At 36.3% G+C, this 20,406-nt stretch overlaps 1 protein-coding gene across 1 annotated transcript; it reads left to right on the forward strand.

Annotated features, from left to right (window-relative positions):
- Positions 1-1,526: 1,526 nt before the first annotated feature.
- Positions 1,527-5,835, forward strand: BPG2 (P-loop containing nucleoside triphosphate hydrolases superfamily protein). Its single transcript, XM_090313296.1, has 4 exons — positions 1,527-1,750; positions 1,826-3,124; positions 4,285-4,448; positions 5,024-5,835. The coding sequence occupies exons 1-4, from the start codon at positions 1,651-1,653 to the stop codon at positions 5,360-5,362; spliced, it is 1,902 nt and encodes a 633-aa protein (XP_090169422.1). The 5' UTR covers positions 1,527-1,650; the 3' UTR covers positions 5,363-5,835.
- The last annotated feature ends 14,571 nt before the right edge of the window (positions 5,836-20,406 follow it).

Genomic DNA, 20,406 nt, shown 5'->3' on the forward strand with positions numbered 1-20,406 from the left:
TACTAATCATGGTTATATCAAATGGACATAAATATATCTATAGTGAGGGGAGTACAACTACGGGACTATAATGGAATGACCCGTTAGTTAATGAATGTTGATTAGCTCCGTCTAAAAAGTTTAGCTAGTTAATCTCGGATTGTTGGAGCCCATGATCTATAGGTTCATTAGGTTCCCCTACTAGCTTATATGGAATAAACTTAGAACAGTATGATACAATAATTCGAATTGTTCGAATTAGGTGAAGAGAGATAAACCGACAAGTATATGTGATATAGTGATCGGTTTTTTAATTTAGAGATACAACTTTAATATTTAAATGTGATTTAAATATCAAGAATATGAATACGTTCATATTCGGAAGCTCGGAAATAATGGAAATGGTCAAAGATGTAAAAAGTCAAAGAGTTGACTTTTAACTTGAAAAATCAAACTTTGACCAACCTTATACTCAAATGTGATTTGAATTTCGAGAAAATGAATGCGGATTCATACTCGGGAGGTCAAAATTAGTCAACACGAAAAAAATCATATAAAGTCAAAATGTTGACTTTTTGGTCAAAATTTGACTTTGACAAAATGACTATTTTGCCCTTTGACTAAAGTTAGTGGAAAAATCCAAACTTTTGTTGGATAATTCCACTAACAAAATAGTGGGCTAGGTGTTGCCTTATAGTGAAGACATTAAGCTCACTTAGATAGTGGATTCTAGTATAAGACATTAAGCTCACTTAGATAGTGGATTCTAGGTGTTGGGTTTTTATGGATTTGTTTCATGCAATTGTTGCATGACTTTTTTCTATAAATTGGGCTTTCAATTTGGATGAAAAATCTTTTGCCATTTTGCCAAAATTGTTTTCTAAATTTGGGCTTGAAAAATCACTACTTTGGAGAAAAATTAGAAACCCAAACCCAACTCAAAATTCCATCTTCTTTTCCATCTCTTTCTCTCTCTCGGGTTCTTCATCCACGGGTCCCACAACCCAATTCTGAGTCCAGAGGATAGTAGGTCAGCTCTAGTGGTGGTTCAAAAGAGTTCGGGTCGAGATTCAACAAGGAAAAGTGAGTTTCGGGTTCTTCATTTGTTGTTCGTTATTCATTTTATCCTTGATTCCAGAATCCACCCACAATACTAATAATTTTTATATATATATATATATACATGAGTATTCAGGCCAACTTATACTCTCATCGACCAAGAAAACTCGTAGAGGATGTTTCATATTTATCACTAGACCAACCCCATAATGGTTTAATGAAATTCTTTTCTTTAACATTAAACATATTTTTTATTTTATTTTATTTTTTTTGTGGAGTTATCGGAAACCTTTGAGTGAAAGAGAAAACAAGAAAAGTTTTTCGACAAATATACAAAACTAACTCAAACCAACTCGGGTAAAATGGTCATTTTCATTTTCATTTTTTTTTCATTTTTTTCATTTTTTTATTTTATTTATTATTTATTTTATTTTATTTTATTTTATTTTATTTTATTTTATTTTTTTTCAATCATCACATTTTGTTCCGTTGGGAAAAAAAATCCTCCATTTCTTTGTGAAGTAAACCCAAATGTCTTTGTTAGCCCTCGGTGTGTTTTACTTATCTTTGCCAATTTCCCATCTTCATTCTAGAACTACTGTGTTCTAAGAAATGGCAATTTTATTATCTGCGATGGAGCTCAATTTGAAACTCCCCCACAATAATTTCTGTCATCGACTCAACATACGAACACGACCTCCTTTCTTTCCAGGTAAATTCCCCCTTTCCCTGCATTTTCCTTTACACTCTGATTCATAGAGTAAACGAAAACCCCTCTTATTCGTAGGCCTCAATAGACAAGGAACTGCCCACAAAAATCAAACTCAACCCATTAGCTTAGCCGTGAAATCCCAACTAATTGTTCACACAAGTACTAAGGTTCATGGAAAAGCCAGAACAAAAAATCCTGTTCTGAGTGAGGGAAGAGATGAGGATGAGCAAAATGGAGATGTATGTCCTGGCTGTGGAGTTTTTATGCAAGATGAGGATCCAAATCTTCTTGGGTATTATCAGAAAAGGAAGGTTTCACTCACAGAGCCAATGGAAGCTGGGGAGGATGTGGAAGATGATTTTCTTGGAGTGGCAGATGATCATGTCGTGGATGAAGAAGAAAGTAGTGATGAAGAAGAAATTGGGGATGGACTTGATTGGGATTCAGATGAATGGGAGGCTAAGCTCATGGAGGAAGAAGAAAATGATTTGGAATTGGATGGTTTTGCTCCTGCTGATGTGGGATATGGAAACATTACAGAGGAAACAGTGAAGAGAGCTGAGAAGAAGAGAATATCCAAGTCAGAAAAGAAGAGGAGAGCTAGAGAAGCTCAGAAAGAGATAGAAGAGGTAACCGTTTGTGCAAGGTGCCATTCATTGAGGAATTATGGACAGGTGAAGAATCAGGCTGCTGAGAACTTGATACCTGATTTTGATTTTGATAGATTGATAGCCAACCGTTTGATGAAATCCACATCAAATTTGAATAATGTTGTTGTTATGGTTGTTGATTGTGTTGATTTCGATGGTTCTTTCCCGAAGCGTGCGGCAAAATCATTGTTTAAGACTTTGGAAGGGAATAAGAATGACCCCAAGATGAGTAAAAAGTTGCCAAAGCTTGTACTTGTGGCTACAAAGGTTGACCTCCTCCCATCACAGATTTCACCCACAAGACTGGATAGATGGGTTCGACACCGTGCTAAGGCTGCGGGTGCACCTAAATTAACTGGTGTTTATTTGGTTAGTTCTCGTAAAGATGTTGGCGTGAGAAATCTATTGTCCTTCATCAAAGAATTGGCTGGTCCACGAGGAAATGTGTGGGTTATTGGTGCTCAGAATGCTGGAAAGTCTACTCTCATTAACGCATTAGCAAAAAAAGAAAGGGCTAAAGTGACAAAGCTTACAGAGGCTCCAATTCCTGGAACTACGCTCGGGATCTTGAGAATTGCGGGGATTTTGTCAGCCAAGGCAAAGTTATTTGACACTCCTGGGCTTCTACATCCTTATCTAGTTTCCATGAGATTGAATAGGGAAGAACAGAAGATGGTCGAAATCCGAAAGGAGCTCCAACCAAGGACTTACAGAGTGAAGGCAAGTTATGTTTTTATGAATATGAATATATTTATACCTGTTTTCAATGAAAGCATGGATTTATTCTATCATCTAGGTGACTATATCCCTTTAGTACTTAACTAGTGATATTTATGATCTAATAGCTTAACCCATATTTTGACAGAGATTTTAAGTCCACGTTGAGTTCTAAATGATAGCATGCTAAATATTTAAGAATCTACTATATTATACTGCACTTATTTCGGAGGATCAATTAAGCGACCCTCAATTGAAGAATGCTATTTTTTCTTGCTTGTTAATGATTCATCTGCATTAATTGGAATCATTTTTCTCTTGTCATTATTTTGACATTCTGTTCGTCATTACATCCCTTGCAAATGTGACTCGTAGTTTTCTTCTTCACTAAGCTCATGGCATACCATGCACTTCTATTAGAATTTCCATAGAAAACTTTATGGGAAAAATGAGTAAACTGATATCATACTACAGTTGTAGTAGTGTATTCTGATATAGTTAGTCAGTTTGCCAAGATGGATTGTAGTTACTGCTTCAAAATAGTTGATAGGCCTTCATTTTGCATGCAAATAAAAATGATTAAATTAAAATTTAAAAAAAAAAAAAAAAAAGAACTCCTGAACTTTGCTCATTCTGTTTAAAAAATAGCCATATTCTTTCAAAAGTTATAATATTACTTTGGACCTTTCGTAATTATTTTAGAACTACCATTCATGAAGAAAATCCTTTTGAATTTGGATGGAAATTAGAACCTAAAATGGGTGTGGTGATGACATTGACGAATGGTGTAGTGCTATTTAGGTCCCAATTTTCATATTGGGTCACAGCGGCACCATTCCAAGTCCCATTTTTTTGTCTAACCTTCTTACAAATTTCTACTCCAAAGGTAGTTTTGAAACCTTTATGAAAGTTTAAGGGTATATTGCAACTTTTGATACAATAATGGTATTTTTGAAATAAAGGGAATAGCCAACAAAAATTAGTCACCTTACACATTTTTCTTGCCTGTGGCTAGTTAGTTTCAACAATTCACTTGACTAATTTGTACTGGTGTATGCAAATGGTGGACAAGCATCAAATTATACAGAGACTTGGTTAACGTGGCTGTTCACGAGATATGAGGATGCTGTTGGACCCTAATTATAATTAACAATATTGGGCAGGTAGGGCAGGCTGTACATGTTGGTGGTTTGGTAAGACTTGACCTTAACCAAGCTTCAGTAGAGACAATATATGTTACAGTTTGGACATCACCAAATGTTTCTCTTCACTTGGGGAAGATTGAAAATGCTGATGAGATATGGAAGAAACATGCTGGTACAAGGTTGCAGGTAATGGCTTTGTTTCACTCAGTTCCATTTCACAAAAGAAATGTTGTTGTTTCTAGAGTGTCTCCTATAATGTATTTATCTCCATTATTAGTTTCTCTGGGATATCTGTCCTTGCTAACGTATTATCTAATCCACCTTATGCCATTTCTCTTCAATTATTTTAGTTCACTGCATATCAATATCTAAAACAACTAACATTCATCTCCTAAAAAATTGCATTGATCAAGTAAGGGAGGGAGGGGAAAATTGATTTTGGATAATTAAAGTATGTTTTAGAGTGATTTTGAATATGATAAAAGTGATCTTTAACAAACTTACTTCTTTTATTACAATAAGTAATACCATATAATCGTAATTATCATATTCTATCGAACAATGCAAGATATTCTTTGTTATACAAATATGCATAAAGAAGCAAGTAAAAAGTACTTGAAAGCACTCTATTTCAAACATGAACGATGTGATTTTGGTCCTGAAAGCACTCCTAGACATAGCTATATTAGGTGGAAGGAAAGGAAAATAAAGTATTTTATGATTGCCAGTTGATCAATATTTACTTTTCTTGTTTCTTATAGCCGCCCATTGGCATCGACCGTGCTTCTGAAATAGGCAAATGGGAAGAGAGAGAGGTCAAAATTTCTGGCACGAGTTGGGTTGTCAATAGCATTGATATTTCAATAGCAGGTTTAGGCTGGTTTTCTTTAGGTCTCAAAGGTGAAGCAAGCTTGACATTGTGGATATACGATGGGATGGAAGTAACATTGAGGGAACCGTTGGTTCTTGATCGTGCACCATTCCTCGAGAGACCCGGCTTCTGGCTACCGAAAGCCATATCGAATACCATTGCCAACAAAACAAAACTTGATGCACAGAGAATCTCCGTAGAGGAGGAGAGTGTAGAGCCCATTGTGTAGGATTGTACATGAGAGAAGACGCAACAATGATACATCTGTCATTCCTTTCCGAGACGCGATTGGAATCGAGGCTCCAAGGACGCTGATCAAGATTTTGAACTTGAGGTTTGTTCAACCAATGAAGTTTTCTCTATCTAGCAAAAGATCACAGGACTTGTTATGATCGACATACATATGGCAACTGATTGGATTTTGGATGAGGGGTTGGTTATCGACAATGAAGCTACAATCAACCGAAGGAGCCATAACCAATAGCTCCTTTTATGGTGACAGGTGATGAGAAATGTTTCCTTTGGAGTGTACACTGATTCAATTGGAATGGACAATTTTTGAGATATGCTGGAAAGTGAACTTTTGTTTCTTTTGCAAAATAGTAATCTTTCTAACCTTAGTATGGAGGCATATTCTTATATATCTTGTTGTTGATGTACTTTATGACCATTTATCAAAATTTACCTGTATTTTTCTTTCAACTAGTTCTTTTCTTCTTTTTTGTATGAGGGGTTGGTTATTGACTATGAAGCTACAATCAACCGAAGGAGCCATAACCAATAGCTCCTTTTATCCATAGGTGATGAGAAATGTTTCCTTTGGAGTGTACAATGATTCAATTGGAATGGCCAATTTATGAGATGTGCTGCAAAGTGAACTTTTGTTTCTTTTGCAAAATAGTAATCTTTCTAACTAAAGTATGGAGGCATATTCTTATATATCTTGTTGTTGATGCACTCTGACCATTTCTCAAAATTTACCTGTATTTTTCTTAGAACTAGTTCTTTTTCTTCTTTTTTAATAATAAAATACACTTTTAACCTCTGGGATTTGCAAAACCCAACATTCTTAGATTTGGGATAACTGTCAGAAATAGCATAAAAAAAATTTCAACTTTCACAAATAACACCTTTTTTGATCAATTTTTTTAATGGTTTGTCCTGGAGCCATCTCTCATTGCTTTTGATGTTTTTGAAATTTCATAATGACTGCAGATGTTGTTACTTTTCAATCAAAATTTATTAGCAAAAGTCTTGTTCTTTCGTGGTCGTCGTCCTGGTTGGGATTGCCTTGAGAAAGCATAGAATTTATGGTTCAAACATGCCATCAAAAGAAGTTAAGTTTTGTTTTGATCTCGGTATTGATCCTAGCCAAGATGGCACAAGGACAATCCATTAAAATAATTTACCAAAAAATGTATTATTTGTGAAAGGTGAAAAACTTTTTGTGCTATTTCTAACAATTACATTTAAGATTTGAATTTAGTTTGTGTTTAGGTACTTGTGATTTCAAAAATGGCATGTTTGGACTTTGAGGTTTGTATTTGATTTCTAGTTGGTTCCTAGAGTTTGAAAAATATTTTTGGTTAGATGGTAGAACATACCCTGGAACTTTATTTTTTGCTTCAATAAAACTCCAGAACTTTCAAATGTTGTAATAATTTCGAATTTGGCTGGGATTCAGGGATTGTATGAATCCCCCTCAATTTGATCCCATACAATCACGTCTTGCAAGGGTCTTTCTTTTTTATTTCAATTTTTTATCTGATTTAGCAACCAAAGTTCACGTATGCCCACTTATGTTATGATAATTTTTGTTGATATCATGTGTTATGGGTAGAGATTTGGACTAGATGGCATAATCGACTTTAAGCAAGTTTGCATACTTTTAAACCAATGAATGGGCCATGCACTCGACCCATTTAGGCCTAAGGAAGAGGAGACTTTGGGACAAATGCCCAAACTAACCAGCTCAACCTTAGCCTGGTCAACGTCGAGCCTCTCCATTTGATGAATGGGCATGCCAAATGCTCCTTGACTCATTTGACTCGACAATGAGCCTAACCTAACCTTGAAACCCTAATTTGTTGTTGCTTGCCCAAAATGGGAAATTTTTTGTTGTCATTGTGTTGAATGTTCAAGTTTTGTTTTCCTTTTTGTTTTTGTTTTTGTTTTGTTTTGTTTTTTTTATTGACTAGGTCATGCTTATTAGCTAGTTATATCAAGATTTGCTTGTATTTATATGTTTCATGTTGTTGATTAGGATCTAGTGAATCAGTTTGGGGGTATTACGAATGATATTTGTACTAGGTTTTGAGTAGTTTCCCACTTTATTATGAGGGGAATGATGCTTAGGAAGCTAAATCTGATACGTTTAAACTTGTGTTTTTAGCGATTTGTTAATTTATATGCTTATAGCCTTTTTTTTCTTTTTGAGAATATATGCATCTAAAGATGTATTTGTTTGGTTTTTCTTTATAAAGTATGAAGACATATACATTTTGATAGCTTAACCTTGATTTTATTATTTTTTAAAAATTATTTTTTTGTTGTTTGAATCTATTTTCTAAATTCAAGGTGATGTTTCTTGGATGACTTGCATGTTGTTGAATTAGAAGTTTATTTGTTAGATATGTGTTAGGAATCTACCCCTGCAAATAAATCTCCAACAGTTCTCTCAAGAACAGAGCAATACTGTGATATGTATTATTTATGAACTTCAAGGGAAAATTACAAGATGAAGGTGATCATCAGTCTATAAATAGAAAGCAAACAATAGCAAAAGATACCCTCACCTCTAGCACATTCAAGAGGGCTAGAAAATCCTCTCCACCAAGCAACTCGCTCACTACCCGAAAATTCCCCTACACCTACAGGCATAACCCCTTCTTAAACTCCTCCTTCAGCTAGTCCCCACCTTTAACTAACAACAATTACATTTCATCTCAATCCTTCATTTCCCAATTATTACCTTTCCTACCTCTACATTTATAAGTATTTATAATTTGGGCCTTACAATACCCTCCCCCCTCCCCCCGGTTTTTCAGTCACCTTGTCCTTAAGGTGGAAGTGAGGATATTGCATCTTCATTTTAGCCACTCCTTCCCAAGTAGTTTCACTTTCTGGGTAATTCTTCCATTTAACCAACCATTTCTCTCTAAAAAACTCGGTGTTCCAGCACACTCCTAATATCGTTTCTAGCGTCATTTGTAGTTTGAAATCGTCTAATAAGTCTTGTGACTGGTTTTGCACCTGTGTTGCCTTGCCAAAGCACCATTTCAACTGAGAGACATGGAAGACGTCATGAATATTGGTATCTGCTGGCAATTTCAATTTATAAGCTACTGATCTGATCTTGTCCAACAACTTATATGGCCCATAGAATGTAGGAGCTAGTTTCTCACATCTTCGTTGTGCCAGTATACATTGCCTATAGGGTCGGAGTTTCAGGAATACCAACTCCCCATTTTCAAATTAAGCCTCTTTGCGGTGTTGATCAGTATACCTCTTCATTAATTTATGTGCCACAGCCAGATGTTCTTTTAAAGCCACCAAGGCCCAATCATGTTCCAAGAATTGTTGCCCCAGGGTATTATTAGACATTTTCCTATCTCCATACGACAAGGGAGGAATCGATAGACCAAAGACCACTATGTACGGTGTGGGTTTTATAGAGGCATGGAAAGTTGTATTATACCAATATTCAGCCCAAGGAATAGATTTGTACCATTGTCTCGGTTGTTCATTACAAAAGCAACAAAGGTATGTCTCTATGCATCGGTTAACCCTCTCTATTTGCCCATCCGTCTGGGGGTAGAAGATCGTGCTTCTCTTCAAGGCCACTCCATGTATTGCATAAAGTTCAACCCAGAAATTACTCATGAAGATCTTGTCTTGATCTGAGACAATGGAGCGGGGAAATCCATGGTGGCGCACCACTTCCCAAATGAATACTTTAGCTATCTTCTTGGTCGTGTTTAGATGGGTTAGAGGAATAAAATGAGCTTATTTACTTAGTCGATCTACCACTACAAACAGTGAATCCTTTCCATGGGACTTGGGTAATCCCTCCACAAAGTTCATTGAGATATCCTCCCAAACTTGATTGAGGATTAGTAAGGGTTATCGTAATCTGGTAGGGGTCACTTCTTTTATTCCTCTGGCATATCACACATTCAGACACATGCTTTTTAACGTCTTCCTTCATCCCTTTCCAGTATAGTTCTCCTGCTATCCTTTTGTAGGTTCGTAAATATCCGGGATGTCCTCCAAGGACTAAGTTATGGAAGGTGGTTAGTAGTGTCAGAATATAGGTGGACTCTTGAGATAAAACCAACATATTTTTTATATAATAGAATTCCTTGCTCTAACGAGAATTTAGCCATGTTTGTTGGGTCTTCTTCCAATTTTTTCCCAACTCATTGTAACTCTTCACCCTTTACCACTTCTTGCTGGACCTTCTGGGTGTCAATCAGGGAAAGAACCAATATAGATATTAATTCTGCCACTTGAGGCTTTCGGGACAGTGGACTGCCTTATTGTTGAGCCCCAACTGATACAAAATTTCAAAATCGTACCCCAACGGCTTAGTCAGCCACCTCTGAAACTGAGGTTGAACTTCCCTTTGTTCCAACAAAAATTTGAGTGCCTTTTGATCATAAATTACCATAAATTTATGCCCTAACAAATATGGCCTCCATTTTTTGATAGAGAATACGATTTCCATAAGCTCCCATTCGTAGATGGACTTCCCTTAGGCCCTAGCCGATAGAGCTTGATTGAAATAAGCTACCGAACACTGTTCTTGCATAAGCACCACTCCCAATCCCGTCCCTGAAGCATCAGTCTCGATAACAAAAGGTAATCAAAGTTCAGAAGTAACAACACTGGAAGAGTTACCATAGCTTATTTGAGGGCGTCAAAGGCTGTGGTTGCTTCCTCAGTCCATTGGAATGCCTCTTTTTGTAATAGTTTGGTAAGCAGGATCGCCACCTTGCCGTAAACTTTTACGAATCGGCGATAGTATCCTGTGAGGCTTAAAAATCCTTGTAGGTCTGTTATACTCTTAAAGATCGACCATTATACCATAGCTTTAATTTTATCTTCATCCGCTTCCACTCTTTCAGCTGATATCCAATGTCCTAAGTACTGGATCCTTTGTTGGCCAAAAGTGCACTTCTTTTGATTGACAAACAGATGATCTCGAAAAACATTCATAACCATTCCTAAATGCTTAGCATGAGTATCTTCATCTAGACTGTAAATTAATATATTGTTAAAAAAAAAACTAGTACGCACCTTCTCAAAAATGGTTTAAAAATCCGACTCATCAGTGACTGAAATGTGGTTAGAGTGTTGGTAAAGCCAAAAGGCATCACCAAGAATTCTTAGTGTCCCTCGTGTGTCCTAAAGGTTGTTTTTTCCACGTCTGGCTCGTGCATCCTGATTTGGTGATGCCCTAACTTGAGATCTAATTTGGAGAATATCACAAACCCATGTAATTCATTGATTAGCTCTTCTATAACTGGAATAGGAAATTCGTCAGTCATCATTGCCTGATTGAGTTTTCTATAATCCACATAAAATCACCATCTCCTGTCTTTTTTCTTTACTAATAGCACGGGCTTGAAATGATGGAGTTGACAATCAACAAACGAAAGCTATTATGGATCTAAGCACTCTAAGTACATCAATTTTAAAGAAAAAAACATGCATGTTTAACAAAAAAACTAGAGATAGGGTTTAGGAAATACAACCTTTGTAGAATTCACTAATTAGCTTGATTCTTCACCAATTTCTTCTCCAATCTTAGTAGTAGACCATCATCAAAGTCTTTTCTACTATCCTCAGGCCTTAGATTGAAGTGTGGACTTCAAATTGAAGAGAATTTAAAGTTGCTTTGAGAGTTTGAAGAGGGAATAATTTTATGGATTTGGAACTTCAGAAAAATAGATGCATGAAGCTTCAATCTGATCTTCAACCCTCATTATGAAGCCTCAACCCATGCAGATTGAATTGAATTTGATGTTACCACTTCAAAAACTATTAAGAAAGTGGCATGAGGTGTAGTATTTAAAGAAAATTGTGGGATAAACCCACTTCCATTAAATTTCTAATTTTTTTATTTTTATTTCAAATTTTTATTTCAAAACCAATTTTTAATTAAGTCAATTTTATAAATTTGAAAATCATGAATAAAAAAATTAATCCAATTAATTTTATAATTTTAAATTTCATAAATCCAAAATTTTAATAAATTAAATTAGAAATATTTTTACAAAATTAATTTAATATCAAATATTAAATTAATAAGACACCTCATCTAATATTTAAATCATATTTAAATATTATCAACTCTCTAAAACTGAAATGTTTAATTCGTTAATTATATCAAAAATAATAATCCAAATCCTAAATTGAGCTTGAATTTTTTAAATTCTCTCAACATGTTATTCTAAGGTTTAATCCTTTTACGAGCTAGTAGAGGGGCCTAATGAACCTACAGATCATGAACTCTAACGATTTGAGATTAATTGGCTAAACTCTTTAGATTGAATTAATCACTATTTGTTAACTACCAAGACATACCACTATAGCTCAGTAGTTGCACTCTCCTCATTGTAGATATATATTTGTTCACATGAATTAACCATAATCAGTAAGTCGATCCTTCACAGGTCGTTCGTATTTACAGCTAGGTCAAAATTACCTTTTTACCCGTATAATACATCATGTTCCTTAAGTCTCCACTGATTCTCCATTGAGCAATTGATTTATGGTCCTACCAATAAACTATATCCCTCTCTGTCATAAGAGAGCAGAGCCCCAACAACCTATCTGCTAACCTTAAGATGGGTAGGAGTGAATTCTTTATTGCAGAGAAATGTCTCCAGATATCTATCTAATCTTACCCCTAAAATGGGAGGCTTATTGAGCCGTGATGTTGAACCACTTTCACCTATGCAGATTAAAGGATAATCTCGTATAAATGGGAGTTCATAGGTAGCTCAGATTAAAATCAAGTTGCCTTAGGCCATCGAATTGAAATGGTTAGTTTTAATAGTAAACGGTCGTTATAAATAAAAGTGACTATTTCGTGGTCTGGTCTTATGCAAACATCTTTTGCATAGGATGCTCCCACTCACATATCTCTACATGAACGATTTTGGGATCACATCATTTGTATCAATATTCAAAGAAGGTTTCATCCATAGTGTCCTTAGGATAAGGTCCCAACCTTTCCCATATACTTATAGACCTTTTTGGCTATATACTAAAACTAAATCCTCTTTTATGTCTCCACATAATGTTTAAGTATTCATATTATAGCTATGGGTTAGTTTATTGGATTTATAAAATAATGCAATTCAATAACACTTTTATTGATAGAAATTTCAATAATAACTTTATTGTGAATAGATTATGTTTAATGTTTACAAACTGCGAGTTTTTAGGACATTCCTAACAAGCTCCCACTTGGACTAAATACCCCAATAGGTGTTAAAATATATACATAAATATACAATGTTGATTATGAGAGAATAAATACAATAAACTAAGGCATCTATATACCCATGAATTCTTCCACTTGCCCTAGATTTATGAAGCTTGTAGTCCTAGTGCTATTAGATGACCCTCGAACACTTTAGCTGTAAGGGCCTTAGTAAATGGATCAATTAGGTTTGTTGGGATTGGTGTCCTCATTCTCCCTGTAGTCTCATAGTTTGTAAACATTTTGTACACACATTGTTATTAATAAAATAAGTGTTATTTTATTTGTATTTACTCAAATCCAATAAACTAAGATCCATGGTTATTTCATATAACTTAAGCATGTATGTGAGACATACAAGTAGATCATTCCTTAAGTAATAATCTAAATGATCTGTAGTATAAGGATAAATAAGGGATACCTTATCTTTGTGACACTACGGATATGACCCACTTTGTAGATATTTACAAGTGTGTAAAGTGCTACAAATGGTCTAATCCTGACCATTCATGTGGAGACATGCGAGCGGGGGTGTCCTATACAAAGAGTCTGTATAAGACCAGATCACGAGATGATTAGTCTATTTATATGATGTTGTTGATAATTGAGACTTACATTTCACTAAAATGACCATAGGTGACATGACCTTAATCCTGAGTAAGTTGGGAACTCCTGCCTATGAGGGCGGTCCTTTGATTAGTATGGGTGAGAGTGGCCAGATTTCCAACTCAACAAGCCTACCTTTTTAGGGATTCGTCTGATTGGGGAGCTGGGAACTCAACTACACAAGACGGAATTCACTCCTTCTCTGAAACAGGGGTAAGTAGATAAATTGCCCCCTTAAGGACTGATTTCGAATATTGAACATAATGGCCACACCCTCTCTTTGAAAGAGAGAACTCAGTCATAGTAGGACTATGACTTATTGTTCATTAGAGGAATCAGTGGTACTTAAGAAGTTAGATGTAACTAAGGGGGCAAAACGGTAAATTGGCCCAACTGTACTTACAAGGGATTTGTGAAGGGTCATCACACTGTTGATTGGTTATATGGACACAAATATCTGTATAATGAAGAGTGCAGCTGTCGGTCTTTAGTGGAGTGTCCGACAGTTAACGGATGGTGGATCTTGTGACTAAAGAGTTTGGTCAGTTATTCACGTACCGTTGGAGCTTCAAGCTACAGGTCCATAAGGTCCCCTTGGTAGCTCAATGAGTTTAAGTTAAGAATCATATTTTGGGTTAGTTTGAAGTGTTCAAATTAACAAGAGGAAATTCGATTATATGTGATATAATTGATATGATGTATTAGATACATTAATTGGAGGAATTAATATAAATATGATTTATATTAAATACCATAATATAGAAAAAGAACTATGGTTTATATGTTTCATATGATAAAATATTTAAATTATAGGTTATAAATATAATATGATAAGTTGGTTATTATATTTATTTATAACATATTAATTATATGATAATTAATTATTCTTTTTCTCTAATAACCGAATTGAGTGAGAGGTTATTGGAAGTTTTATGGTAACCGTGAGATAAAAAAAAATTGTTGTTGGTTCATTCGAGAAAATCTGACGAAAAAGGCTATCAAGTAAAAAGTGTTTTTACTAAGTGATAGCGTTAAGAGCATACACGATTGAGCTAAGAGTTGACTATATGATAGTTGCTCGTTTGATCGTTACTACACGATCAAGTAGCAAAAGTATATACGATGGGTTTCATCTTCAAAACGATCGAGTACATCGTCTACACGATAGAAAGCCTTCATTATCTCCTACTTACTCGATCATATACCTCTTGTCTTCCTCAATCCAAGATCATACAGAGCCCACAACTTCTGGATTCTCATACCGAGAATGACAAGGTAACCACTGGTGGTGTTCCTATTCATTCGTGGATCGAGTTGGACTCGATTGGGTTTGAAGAGCATCTAGTTATTCGTGTTGTTGGCTGTTCTGTTCGTTGCGTTAGAGTGCATCATTGGACGCATTGGACATTGATCAAGGGATATTTGAAGAAGAGTTCTTCAAAGGTACACATACTTTATCCCTTGTATCTTCTTATAGCATGTTGTAATTTCGGTTTATGCATAATTTGTTTGTTTTCGTTTAAGTCTATAAAATGTTTGTGTTCATTCTGAATGGGATTTGAAACGATCCACTTCCACTGCTCATGGAGATCTCTATTTAGATTTTCTTCAATTGGTATCAGAGCCAGGTTGTTCTGATATTCCAAATTCCATTGTTGTATTGAACTTCTTTGACAGTCGTGGTGGGTTTTAAGTTTTCTACAATCCGTTTAAGAGTTAAATGTGTTTGTGTATGTGTTGGTGGATGTTTACGGGATGATTGCCTCTGTTTAAAGCTTTCTTTAAATTTATAAAGTGTTAATTTATAAGGGCTCCAGCATTTTTTAGGCATAACTAACAAGAAATCGAGTCTGTATTTGAAGTGTTTGAAATTTTTTTAGTCGTTCGTGATGACGTTTTGAAGCATGGAGATGTTGTTCTCATTAAGAAAGAAGACCAAAGGTTGGTCGCTTCGTGTAGCCCAGGCTAAACAATCGTTCAGATTTGGCTAAACGATCGTGTAAAAAAGTTATACCCGATCATGTAGTATTTACTAAACGATCGTATAGCTAATGCTAAATGATGGAGTAAAGAGTTTACTTTATCATGTAGCGTTAGTTACTCCATCGCGTGGACGCTTGAGGTAAACGATCGCATAGAGTATTTGATACTCATCGTTTAGAAGACGCGCACACTAAACAATCATGCAGTTCAGCATGCTTCACTCGTCGTTTAGAAGGCGCGTGCACTAAATGATCGTGTAGTTCATCATGCTTCATCGCATAGTCACTGACTACACGATCACTCGGTATATGATATGTGACGCTTACTCAGCGATCGTTTAGACGATTATGCTTCACTGCATCATTGTTGTCTACTTGATCGTTTAAGGCACGCATTACACGATGTGCGCTGCATGATCATGTGACCTTCATGCCTCATCGCATAGTCAAAGGTACACGATTGTTGCTAAACAATCGTTTATGCTCATGCAGCGTTGCTAGACGATCATAAGAAGCTGTTACACGATCAAGGAGATGCGGCTTCACCCGAACGATTCAAGACCCAATTTGCCTGTTTGAACCGGTGGACTCATTTCTCTTTGTAATAGTTAGCCTTATACTTGAGGATTTGAGGCTAATTATCCCGGTTCATCAACTTTTACTTAATGTACATGAGATGTATGTTTGTTTATATGTCATAATGTATGATATATAGTTTTAAAACCCACCTTAGGTTATGCATTATATTCATGCATCATATATTATAAGTGTTATAATATAGTAATTGGCATGATGAAATTACAAGAAAGTATGCTCATGCATCATATAATATAAGAGTTATATTTATGCATGCATTAAGCACATTCATGCATCATCTTTATACTATAAGTGTTATAGTATAAGGGTGTATGAAAGCATGTATGCTTGTTGATGCGTTGTGAATATGATGAAATAATGGTGTATATTGCGATGGTGGAGTATGCGTTGCACATGCAAGTTTTCCTAGTAAAATCCAAGTATAGGATTTACTAGGTTGCCTGGTAAGCCCAGGGTCGAACACATGAACTATGGAGACAGTATGTGACGGTAAATTCTGATTCCTTTGCGGTGACAAACGAAACAATAAATTGGTTGGTATGTTTGTTTAAAGTATAAATTCTATGCGGCGAAATTGAGAAAAGAGTTAATAACAGCGAAAGTTACAATAAGTATGCGGGGAACGGGTTGAGAAGGGATTTAGCTAACACTTCCTAAGATTGTGTTCAAGTTATGCGATCATGCTACACACATACAACAGCAGGTCATCTATCAATGCAAATGCTATAGCTCCTAATTTTAGGACGCATGCGATATATACGATGATGTCTATAGGACTTATGTCTAAGCCTCTATTATTGTCTATGCGATGATGAAAGACACACAAATACATAAGACGACCGCATACTATCATATCCTATTTCTAGGGTGCATGCGATGCATGTTAGCAAATAGAACTTATCTCTAAGTTTCTATCTCTTGCTTATGCGGTTCTAATTTGACTTTCTCAAGCCTAGATTCTAACCTAGCTCTCTCAAGTCTAGGTTCTTTCTTTAGACTCTCTCTCAAGTATCTCTAAAGGGGTGATGGATGAATACATAAGACAAGATGATCGCATAAAATGTAGATCTTAGGTCATGCTAGCTAAGTGTTTCTCAACCCATTCAAAAGTTTAGTTACTCATGCGTAATGTAAAGAGAGTGAATAGATGTAGAGATGCAAATTCCATTTTTATAGATAAAATCAAAATATAGAATGACAATGGAAAGTAGGGATAGTAAGCCTGCTAGCAATGTCTTGCTTCCCAAGGCTTTTACACTGTGTTTTTCTCTACTCTGCCCAAAAGAATTTTCTTGCTTTCGCAAGAGTCGACCCTCTCTCCGTTCTCAATGCTTCCCGGCACTCTTTCAAGCTAATCAGGAACGATCTTTTGGTGTCTTCTCTCTTCACTCGCCTCCTCCTTTTAAGTATAAAAATTACAGACTATGAATATCTATGGAAATGACGAGAAAGAACTCCAAAATTCTGAACTGCTGAACTTCTTTAACGAAGATGGCCTTCGGTATTTATAGAGCTTAAGGGTGAAGAGCTTTTCTCTCAAATGATTGCACTGATGGGATGTCATTAAATCTCTGTCCAATGTGCCGATTAATTGTCACCGAAAAGTTGAGTGTACTTGCTATAGTGCGTCGTTAAGGCTTGTCAACTAAATTCGGATTTGACTGTCATCAGCTTTCTGTCCCATCGTGATTTATTAAGCTCTCACCTTAATGCGTTGTCTTTATGCGGTCACCTTCTTGAGCAGATCTTCGCGAACGCATACGATCGCATAGCTTTGCAGTGGCAATCTTTTAATGCGCTTGGACGCTGAATTCCTTGGATCGCAATTCCGCCTTACGCCAACACATTTTCCTACACAAAATACGTAAATTAGCTGCTTTAATGCGATGGGCGCATGTGAGCGCATCGTCACAATCCTACATTGTTTTATATCTTTGCATTGTAATAACATGCATTTCTGCCCGTTATCACACCCCCAAATTTGAAACAATGGTTGTCCTCAAGCATAAACTTAAAGATTTTATCTAGAGAGTGAGCCGCTGCCTTTTCCTTTCCTAGATTTCTTGAGGTGCCTTATTCAAATCTTATGAACCAAAATCTCCTTAATTCCTATCTTGGTTCTTTCTTAAAATATTTCTAAAATTTAGGGCCTGCAAGTTTAACCTTCAAAAAGACTTTACTTGTTTCCAGGGCATCGCATGATTTATTTCAAAAAAAACTTTTTTTTTTTCAACTGGGGTGTTTTCAAATGATTTTTATCCTTGCGTAGTTTAGATATTCTTTCTATGACCTTGCGCTGATCCAAGTGTCTAGCCTTCATTTTGTCTTGCCCCCACGGGTGTCATGCAAACATCCAACTACGAGAAGGGCGCTCTTTCTCAGTCTAAACTCATGCCCATTTAGCAGCGGAGTTGCGATCATTTTATTTATGCGTGGATCATGATTCCTACCTTCGTTTTGGCCTCCCCCACGGGTGTCATGCGGACATCCAACTACGAGTAGGATCTGATCGCAACATTCTGATAATTTTTTTTCTTTTTTTGTTTTTTTTAATGCCTAAAAGTAGCAAGGTTGAAAATAAATACCGCACCCCCAAATTTAAACGCAGCAATGTCCTTATTGCTGAAAGATTGAAAGAATTCATGCGATGCTCTTAGAAGGTTTCGTAAAAGTCAGTTTGAAAGAAAGTTAGTGGACCACTAACTTCTAGAAATATTTCATGAATTGACTGTCCTAAAATTAAGTTGATTCTAGTACATGCGATGAGAAATAGAGGCATGTGTTTCATCATTGAAATCATAATTGGCATAGAAAAATAATGCTGTGACTTACAAAAGTAATCAATATTCAGTGATTGTGCCGACTAAAGAGGATGCGATTATAAAAGTATCAAAGTTAAAAAATGAGATGCGAGGGTGCAACATTTGGAATAAATAAAATCAAGGAAAGATACAACCCCCAAATTTGCTCTGTTGCTCGCATCATTTGTGATCGCATCCTTCTTTGCGGCGAGCTGATTTCTTCGATTGCGTCGTATAGCTACACCACAATCGTTCACCACGATCGTTGCAAAAAAACATTGAGATGGTAAAAAATATAAACGACAAAGTTGACAAAATTGTTCTCTCTCTCTTTTTTTTTTTTTGTTTTTAGAGATGCAAAAGGAGTAAAAGGATATAGAAATGATAACGGATATAAAGAGGTAGAATTGAGTTCATGAACTAAAGATTTCAAAGGATACTTCAAAAAAAATTGCGTCCCTAATGAATTTGAATCGCATGATTGTGCAAGGACTGCCCATTTCTTCTTTAGTCGGAATTCCTCAGGTACACGGAGGTGTTCTCGCGATGCAAGTCTTCTCTGTTATATATTTTGACTCTTTTTATGTTGACTTTGAATGCGTTGGCCCCGTCCTCATTGGATAACTCAACCGCTCCATGCAGGAATACCTCTTTGATTATAAAAGGACCAGACCATCGTGATTTTAACTTGCCGGGAAAAAGTCGTAGCCGAGAATTGTACAACAAAACCTTCTATCCAACTTGGAGATTCTTCTCGCATAGTTGTTTATCATGCCAACGTTTTGCGTGCTCTTTGTAGATTTTGGCATTCTCATATGCATGAGTTCTCCATTCATCAAGTTCGGCCAACTGAAGTTTCCTTGCTTCCCCTGCGGCCTTTAAGTCAAAATTGAGCCTTTTCATCGCCCACATTGCTTTATGCTCCAACTCAAGCGGTAAATGGCATGCCTTTCCAAACACCAGCGCATACGGGGACATGCCTATAGGTGTCTTATAAGCGGTTCTATATGCCCACAAGGCATCATCCAGCTTCATTGCCTAATCTTTGCATGAAGGCTTTACCACCTTCTCTAATATCAGCTTGATTTCCCTGTTGGACACTTCAGCTTGACCATTTGTTTGTGGATGGTATGCGGTGGCTACCTTATGGAGGATATTATACTTGAGCAGCAATTTGTTGATGATGTTATTAACAAAGTGAGAGCCTTCATCACTTATTATGGCACATGGAGTGCCAAAACGAGTGAAAATATTTTTCCTCAAGAACTTGGAGACTACCACTGCATCGTTTGCAATGCAAGATACTGCTTCTACCCATTTAGAAATGTAATCGATAGCCAATAGAATGTATTTGTGACCATTTGATGGTGGAAATGGTCCCTTAAAGTCTATACCCCAGACGTCGAATAGTTTCAATTCTAAGATGATATTCATGGACATCGCATTCTTCCATGAAATGTTTCCCATGCGTTGGCACCGGTCGCGTTTCATTGCATAGTCTCTTGCGTCTTTGAATAAAGTTGGCCAAAAATATCCACTTTGTAACACCTTTGATGTTATGCGTTGGCCTCTAAAGTGTCCACCATATGGCGAGTTCATGGCATTGCGATAGTATGCGCTGGTGAGCAGCATCTGGTATGCATAGGCCCAAAATCTGGTCTGATCCCCTCTTATAAAGATTTGGCTCGTCCAAATAATATGATTTACATTCATGTCTGAGCTGCCTCTTTTTGTGGGTTGTGTAGTTCTCAGGAAATTGTTCGCAAACCAGAAAATTGACCACGTCTGCATACCA

The sequence above is a fragment of the Benincasa hispida genome, chromosome 4, assembly GCF_027475165.1.
Source record: "Benincasa hispida cultivar pf3 chromosome 4, pf3_genome.v1.1, whole genome shotgun sequence".
NCBI lineage: Eukaryota > Viridiplantae > Streptophyta > Magnoliopsida > Cucurbitales > Cucurbitaceae > Benincasa > Benincasa hispida.

Coding starts and splice junctions, on each gene's coding strand:
- BPG2 (XM_090313296.1), top strand. CDS start 1,651: ATGGCAATTTTATTATCTGCGATGGAGCTCAATTTGAAACTCCCCCAC. Junction 1,751..1,825: donor ACGACCTCCTTTCTTTCCAG/GTAAATTCCCCC, acceptor TCTTATTCGTAG/GCCTCAATAGACAAGGAACT. Junction 3,125..4,284: donor GACTTACAGAGTGAAGGCAA/GTTATGTTTTTA, acceptor TTGGGCAGGTAG/GGCAGGCTGTACATGTTGGT.